Raw genomic sequence first — 10,643 nt, 5'->3', positions numbered from 1 at the left:
TCCTTCCTTCCTTCCTTCCTTCCTTCCTTCCTTCCTTCCTTCCTTCCTTCCTTCGCAAGCACATGTGCCGGCTGGAGCAGCGAACCCCTGAGGGCGCTGGGGCATGTGCGTGTTTTGTGTGGTCCAGTCGGGTGCCCAGTGGCCCCTGTGGCGTGAGCTCCGCTGGGGCCAGTGAAGTTGGCTCCGTGTTGGCTGCTGCTCCTGAGCCCACGGATGCTGGCCCACTGTGGCACAAGCGAGCCTCGCAGGTCGGGGCGCTTGCCGCGGGCATCCTGCCTGGCTTTCAGCACGGTGCATCCCGGGGTGCCTGCTGGCCGTTGCTGAGGGACGGGGAGCATGGGAGCCCCTCCAGCCACCGAGCCAGAGGCAGGAAATGCGCACTGCCTTTGCCCTGACTGTGCGCGGCGGGAAGGCCACCTCGCTTCGCTTTCCGGATTCGGCCCCAGTGCGCAATCTTCTGAAACACGAAACATGATTGCGACGAGTCTTTCATTCGATAAATACCTTTCATTAAAGAGAAAATAGCAGATAATGTGGTTACGTGTTTCAGCTGAGTTCACTGGCATTCCGTGCTCATCTGTAGTGCCGGCACCGCGGTCAAGACAAGCCATCGGGTCTGAGTGGGCAGGCGAAAGGGACTCCAAAGACCCCCTTCCTTTCCCGCCTGGCCCCAGCTGATCTCACAGGCCAGCGTCGAGGCCGGGGTCTTTCTGGGAGGGGGGCATCCGCTTCCTGCTCAAATTCCTTCCTCCTTGGTGGAGACCAGCAAGTCCGGCCCTTCTCCCCAGGTTTCCGCTTGCATGCAGGACTTCAGGATGGGTCGTCGTGGACATCAGCTTCCCCGCGAGGGAGGGGTGCCAGCCCTTGCGCCCCGCAATATCTGTTGGCTGCTTCCTGGCACTTCAAAGGTTTCCTTGCAGCCCCTGCTGCTGCAGGACACCAAGTCACACCACCCCACTCAGAGGGCTGCCCAGTCTCTTTCCCAATGTCCCCAGTGTGGGAGAGCCCCCACCTCTCTGGGCAGCTGGTCCCACTGCCGTGTTGCTCTGACAGAGAGGAAGCTTTTCCTGATGTCCAGCCTGAATCTGGGTTGTTGCAGCTTGACTTAAGTATTCCGTGTCCTGCACTCTGGGATCAGCAGGAAGAGACCTTGACCCTCCTCTTTGTGACAGCCTTTGAGGTCCTTATATCAAGACAGTATCTGTCCCAAACCCTGGCCTAAAGCCCAATTGAAGTGGGTCATGAGCAGAGCCAGCCGGAGCCAGGGGTCAGACTAGATGGCCCGGGAACCCCATTCTGACGCGTTCTGTTTCTGTGTTCCTGCCTCATCCAAGAGTAGCTGGAATGCTCGGCCGCCACCCGCTCAATCCCCTCGTCCAAAATGGGGTGTTTGCAACCGGCTGGTACTTCAGAACAGCCCTCAGGTCCAGGTGCGTTTTTTCAAGGAGTGGTCGTACCGGAGCCCCCTTCAGAGAGGCTGGGACCACCCGCTCTCTCGGCAGGGAGTTGACAGCCTCCGGGGCCCAAGCGTGAGCCCCTCTGCCAGGCCTCCCCCTGAGCGGGGGTGGGCGCGGGCTGCGGGAGCAAGTGGCGGCGACGCAGCGCCAAGAACCTCGCCCGCCGCCTCAGGCCACAGTAACTGAAGCGCATCCATTCGAGCCGGAGAGGATGGCACTCTGACTCCCTGCCGGTGGGGCCGGGTCATCTCCGGAGTCCAAATCGCGGTGCACCTGAACCACTTCGTCTTCCGAGGGAGAAGCGAGCTCGCCACAGAGGACCGCCGGGGGCTCGGAGGGCTCCTCTGAGGACCCGTTTCGAAAGAGAGCCCAAGCCTCTTGGGAAAGTTCAGCTGGGCAACGCTGGGACGACACAACGGCAAAATACTGACGTTTTGCCACTGGTATGAGCACGGAATGGCCCCGTCATGGGCTCGAAGCCGTGCCCAGTTGGGTCCGCCCCACAGCCCCCTCCACCCACAGCCTCGCCACCCCCCTTCCCTAAGGGTCGGGAGAGCGAGGCTGGAGGCGCGCCATGTGGAACGCTTGGCAGCAGCCGCACTCCGGGATAAGCGAGCAGGAATGGAAATGGGAATCTGGAGGGACCGAGAGCAGTGCAGGTGCAATCACCAGGCAGAGGGAGACTCGAGAAGTCGGCTGCTGGGTTTGGCATGGCGGGAGAAGTGCCTGCCGCCCTGGTTGCTCCGATGCCCACGGTCCGGCCCGTCCTGTCTGGACCCTTCCAGGCTGGGTGAGGTGCTGGTTTTGATCCCAGTTGCTGCTTTTGTAAGAAATCAGCAAAGTTTACCTTAGCAAAACACTAACCAGGAATGATTAACTTGAGAAAAGAAAGCTTCTGTATCTTCAGCTAATATTTCACGACCTTTACAATTTGCAATTCTGAGTGAAGCGTTAAGAATTGAGAGTTTCCTCTTCTGGATGAGCCTTTCTTGCCACTGTTGTCTTTAATCACCAAAATAACAGTTCAGTGTCACTATTGTTTCGAGCTGATGCGCTAAATCTTGCTTGGGATTCATTATTCTCTCAATATGTCTCTCTTAAACAAGTTAAAGCAAATTCTGCCTGCTGGGAAAGAATATTGCTCAAGTCATGCTTAACTTGCCGCACCTTCCCGAGCAGCCGGAGAAGCGACAGACGGAGCTGTAAGATTTTTCAGCCTGCCACTTAAAGCTCTTTACTGCTCCTTTGAAAATTTATTTTTATGGGAAGCGTATAGGTGGTAATGTGGCCCCAGAGGAAAGCCTCGCCCGCCTCCCACTCGCGATGCGCGAGCTGCTGAGCAGAGCCTTCCTGCCACTCGGCAAAACCCTTTTCTGAGGGATTCATCACGTAAGGCAGAAGCAGTCAAATGCCTCGGCCGACCAGTCGATCACAAGCTCAAGCAAACGGGACTGGACGGGGCACGAGTTCCTCTCCTCCGACGTGGCGCCCCCCGATGGATTGGGCTGCACCCCATTTCATCCCCACACCGAAGCTGTGGGTGGGTCCGGGTGAGAGTGGCGCGGCCGGCCTGTGGCTGCCCAGGCAGGTGCATGGGTGAGGGGCTGCGTCTGAGCCGAGGGGCTCACTGCCCCTGCCCCGGACCAATGGGGGCAGCTGCCCGGGGACGCCGGGGGCTGCGGTGGAAGCGGCAGGCAGCCTCTGCAAGGCGCCTTGCGCCCAGAAGCGCAACCCCAGTGGGGGCAGCCTCTGGGGAGAGGAGCAGGGGGGGGGGGGGGGCAAACTGTGGCTGGCGGGCTGCCTGAGCGCAGTGGGAGGGGACGGCCCGAAGCCGGTGCCCACACCCAGGTGCACTTTGCACATGTGAGAGAGCTGCTACTGCCACTCTGTACGACTCCGGTGCACCCACAACTGGAGTACTGTGCTCAGTTCTGGGCCCCTCATTACAGGAAGGCTATAGCCAGGTTGGAGTCAGTGCAGCGCAGGGCCACAAGGTTGGTGGCCGGTTTGCAGGGGATGCCGTATGAGGCGGGACTGAGGGAACGGGGTCTCTTCTGCCTGGAGGAGACTCAGAGGGGATCTGTTGGCGACATACAGGTGTGTGAGGGGGTCAGATGGAGGTGGGTAGAGACCTGTTCTCCCCTGCAGAGGAGGGAAGGACACGCTCCGATGGAGCCAAGCTCAGGGAACCCAGGTTCATTTTGGGTGCCAGGAAGCACTTCCTGACAGTTAGGATCCCAAGGGCATAGTGGGCATGTTGTGAGCGGAGCCGGCTGGTGCTGGAGGTCAGACTAGATGGCCCAGGAGACCCCTTCTGACTCGCTCTGTTTCTATGTTTCTATGTTTCTATGAATGGGCTTCCACAGGAGGTTGTTGAGGCCCCATTGGTGCGGGTGTTCAAGGATAGGCTGGACATGTATGTCATAAGTGGAGCCAGCAGGAGCCGGGGGTCAGACTAGATGGCTCAGGAGGACCCTTCTGGCTCATTTTGTTTCTATGTTTCTATGACTTGTGCCCGCACGGAAAACAGTGCTCTCGGGCCCTGCCCCTCCCAGCACCTGCGTGACCCCAGGGCCAGGCTGGCCCTCCCCCGGTGTGATGTCACACTGGCCACGCGCTGACCGGCTGGGCTCGGAAGCCCCCGTTTGTGAGGTCACGGCGGAAGGAGCCGGCAGTGCGCCGGGGCAAGGCTGAGGCGTGAAGGATGCGGTGGCTGCCGTTCCCGCTTTTGGTCCTTTCCCTGTCCTGGCCCACGCGTGCCGAAGACAACCTCTGCAAGTGAGTCCCACTGGGCCCGGGGGGCAGTGGGGAGGGGCCCACACGTGGGGGGCCCCCCAGGCGGTGGCCCCAGCGGCCACTGCCTGCCACTTGCCTCCTCGGTCACGCACTAGGACCGCTCTGGCCGGTCCTCCAGGCCTTTGTTGCCCAACGGACGGGGCGCCCTTTGGCCGGAGGCGTCTGGGAAGCAAGCCTAGGACCGCTTTCGCTTTGCTCCAGAGGCTCTAGTGCGGCAGAATGAGGCCCGCCGGGCGCGATCTTCCTCTTCCTCTCCTGTCTGGTTCGCTGCTGGTGCCTCTACCCACTTCTCCCCTTGATGGTCCGCTTCGCCTTCTTGACATCTAGCTTGGGGTGTCTGCCTGTCCGGCCAGACTGATCTGCTGGGCACCCGGGTGCCTTTCCTGCTTTCTGTCTGCCTCTGCTGGAGGCACCGGCTCCGCTCCCCTTGGCCCGTTTCCCAGGATTTCAGGATCTGGCCCTTGACTCTTGAGTCATCCACACCGTGGCCACAGAAAGGAAACAAGCGCCTACTTCACCAGTACCAAGGGAGGCACAGGCAGGATGTTTTGAAGAGAAGGCATCCCGATGAATGGGAACCGGCACGGCCCCCCCTTGGCCCGGTCTCCCCCCTGCATGAGAGGCCACGGAACCTCGGAAGCCTCCCTCCGCCGGGTCCGGTCCAGGGCCATCCAGGCCAGCCTCGTCCACTCGGGCTGGCAGCAGCTCCCCTCCAGGGCTCCGGGCAGGAGCCTTCCAGCCCTCCCAGAGAAGGGGCCAGGGACCAGGTCAGGAGGGGGCTCCTCCAGCCACCTCGGACCTGCCCTCGCTAGGGTCCGCTCCGTGAAAGAAAATGCTGCCTGTCTGGGGCAGTGCAGTGTCTGGAAAACGGGGAGAGCCACATGCCAGCACTGCCCCGTGGTGAGTTCACGAACCGCCCTTCCGTGGCTCGAGTCTCCTGCCCTCCTCACAGGGAGCCGCAGCCCCTGCCTGGCCTCCCTCCCCCTTCTCCTCCCCTCCCCCCAAACCTGGGCCCCCAACTCCGCAGAGGAACCCTCCAGCAGCCGCAGCCGCCCGGCCCCTCCTGGGGGGCCCTTTGGCAGGCCCCTGCTGGCCCAGCCTGCCCCAGCCGCTCTCCGTGCCGGAGCGTGAGCGGGGGTGAGGGAGGACGAACCCCCAGGGAACAACTTCAGGGCGGGCCCCCAAGCAGGCCCGCTCCCCTCCAGCACGCCTCCTTGTCCCACAGGCGGGGGCTTCTCCAGCGTTCGGAGACGGCGCAAGAGCGCCCACCCACGAATGCGTCACCACTGGCCGCGCCACAACCAGAGCAGTGGCCAGCAGGCTCCCTTCGGGGGCGTGAGCGTCCGTCTTCCACCGCCCTCCAGCCGGACCTGCCTCTGGCCACGTGGTTCTGTCCCCACTTTCCAAGCCCCCGGAGAGCAGCTCTCCTTGATCATTTTTGGCTTCTGCGTTCTCATTTCCGCTCCCGGCACCGTCACGCTGTCCACAGGCTCAACTGGCTTCATGCAGCCGGGCGGGGATGGCTGCCCGGTGCCTGAGGAAGGGACCCGAAGGGCAGCCCCGCCAGGGGCCTCTGCCTCGCTGGGTGGCTGGGCCAGCCCCAGGCAGGCCTTTCTGCAGCTTCCACATGCGCCCCATTGCTCAGTCACTGCGCACAAAGAGCTCCTTGGCAGGCAAACGGCAGCTTATTATTATTATTATTATTATTATTATTATTATTATTATTATTATTATTACATTTCTATGCTGCCCCTTGCCAAAGCTTAGTGCCCACCTGGGACCCTGCCTCAGTGCCCCCAATGGACGGCATGACTTCAGATACAGGAGAGGCTGCCCTGGATCTTTGGCTTTGCCACACGGGCTGCCGAAGGTGCTGGTTCAAGAAGTGTTTGATTGCGGAGTATAAGACTTTGGGGGCAAATTTAGGGTTGCTTCTTTACTAGGGGAGCTTCGTTTTTGCCTTTTGCCAAAGCTCCCACCCACCCACACCTCCCTGCCCAGTGCATCCCAGAGCTTGCAGGAGCATCAAAATGCAACCTACAAACACACGGTGCGCACCCACAATGAACTGGCACATTGAACTCTCCCTGGAGTTAGCCAGTCGTATTAAACGTTCAAAATAAACCAGGATCTGCCAGGCTAGGCCAAGTATTACTCCCCGTGCCTTCGCATTTGTAGGGAACGAGGAGAGCTTCAGCTGGGCTGAAAAGATGGCAGTTGAGCACCAGGCACACTCCTCTCGGGGTGCCGCTGTCGAGAAGGCCCTGCCTGGGGCTGTCACCGCCTCAGCCTCGCGCCCAACGAGGGCACGGCCGGGAAGAGGCACCGGGCAGATTCCGGTTGGCGGGCCAATCCAGGGGGGGGAGGAGGTCTGGCCTGGGATGGCGCCGCTCCCCAGCGCCTCCCTCGGCGGTGACCCGGCACCTCCCTCCGTCTTTGCCTTCGCAGCGGCATCTGCGGCAGGCGTCCCCTGGCACCCAGCCATGGCGGCACCATGCGCGTCATCGGCGGCACGGACGCGCTGCCGGGGACCTGGCCCTGGCTGGTCAGCATCCAGATTCCCTCACGCAAAGGGTTCCAGCACGTCTGCGGAGGGTCCCTCATCAGCTCCCGCTGGGTCGTCACTGCAGCCCACTGCTTCCTGAATAAAAAGTGAGTGGGAGGGGGCGGCTGCCGGAGCTGGCGGGGGGCAGTGACCCCCACGGCCGTCCCGGCCCCGTGCGGGCCCACGAGCCCGGCAGGCCTGACCCGCCCTCTGCGCCCGGGCTCCTTCCCCAAGAGCCCAGCCAGCGGCAGCACCCGCCTCGCTCGCTCTGCCCCCAGCAACGCCCCCGCGGGGGCACCCATGTCCCCACAGCCAAGCTCGCTTCCCCTCTGCCCCCCAGGTTCCTGGAGCACTGGAAGCTGGTGATCGGGGCCACGCAGCTCTCGCAGCCGGGCCCCGACGCGCAGGAGCGCACCATCAAGAACCTGGTGGAGCACGAGCAGTACAGCCTCCGCACACACCTGAACGACATCGCCCTGATGGAGCTGAGCCACCCGGTCAACTGCAGCGACTACATCCAGCCGGCCTGCCTGCCCAGCACCGACCTGGAGCTCTCGTCCCTGACCCACTGCTACGTCAGCGGCTGGGGAGTGACGGACACGACCAGTGAGCGCTCCCCCCACGGGCGCGGGACGGGCTGCCCGGCTCCAGCACAGCGCAGCTCCGGCCGGCCCTGGACGGAGCCCCGGGGGGGCCGCTGGGGGTCCCACCTCCCCGTCCACTCCCTCCATTCGCAGCCAGCCTCCCAGTCGCTTCCAGGGCGAGGGGAGGAAAAGGCAACCTGCGAGTGGCGAGGGGTCGGGGGCGCTTCTCCGGGGCATCCCTGAGCAGAGAGAGGCCCAGAGGCCGTACTCCGGGTCCCTTCCCTTTGGAGGGCACGACCCGGCCCGGGGGCCCCGCGAGGGCCGCTCCCCACCCAGCTCACGGGAAGGACTCGGGCCCTGGGAGGCCCCGCCTGGGCAGCGCAGCTGGATCCCTCCCGCTCCCTCCGTGGCCTGGAGTCTGCCCACGGATGCCCGGATTTGTGGAGCCGGGGCCACGTTGGGATCCGAACGGAGCCGTTCTCCTTGCAGAGCCCACCCAGACGGCCGACATCCTGCAGGAGGCCAAGGTGAACATCATCCCGCTCGAGACCTGCAACAGCACCACCTGGTACAACACCAAGATCCACTACAACAACATCTGCGCGGGGCACGAGCAAGGTGGCATCGACAGCTGCCAGGTGTGCCCCGGCCCCCCATCAGCGCTGGGCTGCCCTGGGGCAGGGCAGGGCAGGAGGGCTGGCTGGGGTGGACGAGGACACGGCCTGGACTGCCCTTCTGGGGGGACGTGCTTTGGGGCCTCCCAAGCCCTGGGCTGCGGGAGGAGCCCCGTCCCCCCTTCACTGACGCGACCTGCCGAGACCCCCGCCACAGCAGGCCCCTCTTCTCTTGCTCCAGGGTGGCTGGCTGCTCCCCAGCCCATCCCGGCTTGTTCCCCGGAGTCCCGGTGGCAGCGGGTGGCATCGTGTGGCCCTCCCCTCCATCAGGCCGCCCCTCTCTGGAAGGGAGGGCTCGCACGGCAGGACACCCAGGGTTGGGCTGCGCTGCGGAAGAGTTGTCACGGGGTGGAGTTGTCATGCGTCACCTCACCTCACGCTTCCTCACGGATCTTTTCCGTTCGGGCGACTTGCCCAGACTTTGGAGAGCCACTGGGCCCAGACCCGTCGGAGGCTGGCTGCTCACCGTGCGCAGCCACCGGGAGCCTCCAGGGGAGGTCCCGTCCCACCTTCATCCAGCCCCGTCCATGGCATTTGACAGTGGGCCTGGGCGCCACGGCTTTCCCTCCGGTCTTTCCAGCTCCCGCTTCTTTCCTTCTCACGTAAAAGCCAGAAAGCGGGGAAGGCCTGCAATTGTGCGTGATGATTCCTGCTTGGCGGTGCCAGAGATCCGCCATCTGGACGTGCCCAAGGCCAGCGTGCCCGGAACTCATTTTCCACAGCACCTCAGGGCAACGCCACCCTGGCATGCCAATTCAAGAGGAAGAGGCGTGTGGCATGACTCTGTAACAGGGCAAAGAAATCCTATGCCCCCCAGAAAGCCTCTGGAGGGCCATAGGATCTTTTGGAGTCCCAGCTCCAGGTCAGAAAATAGCCCCAACCTCGGAGATGGGGCTCCCCATTTAGACTGCCGTTGTCGCCCACAGGAATGGGAAGAGCCATGCTGGCCGCTTCTCCGAGGCTCTCAGAGCAACTTTGGAGGGAGGGGAGGGTGTCCCAGGCTGCAGGGAGGGAGGAAGCCAGAATCACCAGGACACCTGCAACCTGGGGGCAGGCCAGCCCCCCTGCGATCCCGTCTGAGGCTGAGCAGCGAGGTGGTGCACCAGGGATGTGGCTGGCCCATGGGGTGGGTGAAGTGCAGAGCCAGAGGCCCCCGCCACTCCTCTCGCTCGGCCCAGGATGCCGGGGATCCACCTGCAGGTGTCTCCATGGGGGGGCCGGGGTCCTGCCCAGCAGCCTTGCATTCTAGCCGCCTTCCCGAGCGAACTCCTCCCAGGTGCCTTGGACTGCAGCTCCCAGAAGCCAGCAACTCCTGGCGTGGCTGGCGGGGGACGTAAGGAGCCGCACGCCGCCGATCCGCACGGCCAGACCGGGTCGTCCTGCCTTGGCACACGCGTGGCTCTGACCGGTTGACGCTCCGGGCAGAAGGTGCCCCGGGCAGCGCGCAACAGAGAGGCGGCGCCTGGGCCGGCGCATGTGAGTCGTGCGTCCGGCGAGGGCAGGCTCCTAGACCCATCTCCTCCTCCCCATGCAGGGCGACAGTGGCGGCCCCCTCATGTGCCGGGAATCGCGGTCCGAGCGCTTCTGGGTGGTGGGCGCCACCAGCTGGGGGTCCGGCTGCGCCAACGCCCGGAAGCCCGGGATCTACACCTCCACCCAGCACTTCCTTGACTGGATCAAGGGGGTCACCAAGGAGGACTTCCTCAAGCCCCCTGCCCCACTCAGACACCCGAAGCCGACGCCAAAGCAGAAGCCGACCTGGAGGCCGTGGAAGCCGCCGGGGACCCAGCAGGCGGGGGGCTGGGCCAACGCGTGGCACAACCCTACGAGGCCCGCCTCCACCCATGCGTCCACCTGGCGCACGTACCGGACGAAAGCCCCGCACCTGCTGGGATGGCCGCAGACCCAGCCCAGGCCCACGGTGGCCCCCGTGCTGACCACCCAGGCCCCCTGGCCACAGCCGACCCAGGCCCCCTGGCCGCAGCCGACCCAGGCCCCCTGGCCGCAGCCGACCCAGGCCCCCCCGCAGCCGCCCCTGTGGGCCTCCCAGAATGCCTTCCAGCAGGGCTGGGCGGCGCCGGCGCCACAGCCCACGCTCACCCCCCAGCCGTACCAGTACTGGACCCAGTGGCAGCCCGCCGCCTCTGCCCCTGCGACGGCATACCCCGCCCTGACCTATAGCAGGAAGTGGAAGTTCGGGCTGACCAGACCCACCCAGCGAACGTGGGCCACGTACCCAGTGGCGACGCAGCCCGTGTGGCAGACGCAGAAGTGGGGCTGGGCCAAGCCCACAGCCCACAGCGACTACTACTGGCTCCCGAAGTGGACCAAGCGCCGGCACTAGCCCGAGCGGCGCCGGTCCTCCCGGGGAAGCCCAGCCGAGGCCACGCCCCAAATGTGCCAGCTGTGCCCCCCAGCACAGCCCTGGACTCCACCCCCCACCCCCCGAACCCCCACCCGATCCCGGGCAGGAGCCTGCCCAGAGTAGAATGGATGCAGACCTCTTCATCTATGGCGAGAGGGAGGGAGGGAGCTCCTTCGGCAGACAGGAAGATGCTGGGGGGCCGTGGTGGGCTCCCAGTCCCCA

At 64.1% G+C, this 10,643-nt stretch overlaps 1 protein-coding gene across 1 annotated transcript in view; it reads left to right on the top strand.

Moving 5' to 3' along the window:
* Positions 1 to 10,400, top strand: part of LOC123023726 — a 29,062-nt gene extending 18,662 nt beyond the window's left edge. Inside the window, exons 7-11 of the mRNA XM_044430677.1 lie at positions 4,161 to 4,235; positions 6,702 to 6,905; positions 7,139 to 7,404; positions 7,857 to 8,020; positions 9,591 to 10,400. Of these exons, the coding sequence (XP_044286612.1) occupies positions 4,161 to 4,235; positions 6,702 to 6,905; positions 7,139 to 7,404; positions 7,857 to 8,020; positions 9,591 to 10,400 (1,519 nt within the window). The remainder of the gene's footprint in view (positions 1 to 4,160; positions 4,236 to 6,701; positions 6,906 to 7,138; positions 7,405 to 7,856; positions 8,021 to 9,590) is intronic.
* Positions 10,401 to 10,643: the final 243 nt, after the last annotated feature.

The sequence above is a fragment of the Varanus komodoensis genome, unplaced genomic scaffold, assembly GCF_004798865.1.
Source record: "Varanus komodoensis strain SLA01 unplaced genomic scaffold, ASM479886v1 scaffold1, whole genome shotgun sequence".
Classification (NCBI taxonomy): domain Eukaryota; kingdom Metazoa; phylum Chordata; class Lepidosauria; order Squamata; family Varanidae; genus Varanus; species Varanus komodoensis.
The sequence above is the reverse complement of the archived record's forward strand: the minus strand, read 5'-3'. Positions and strand labels throughout refer to the sequence as shown.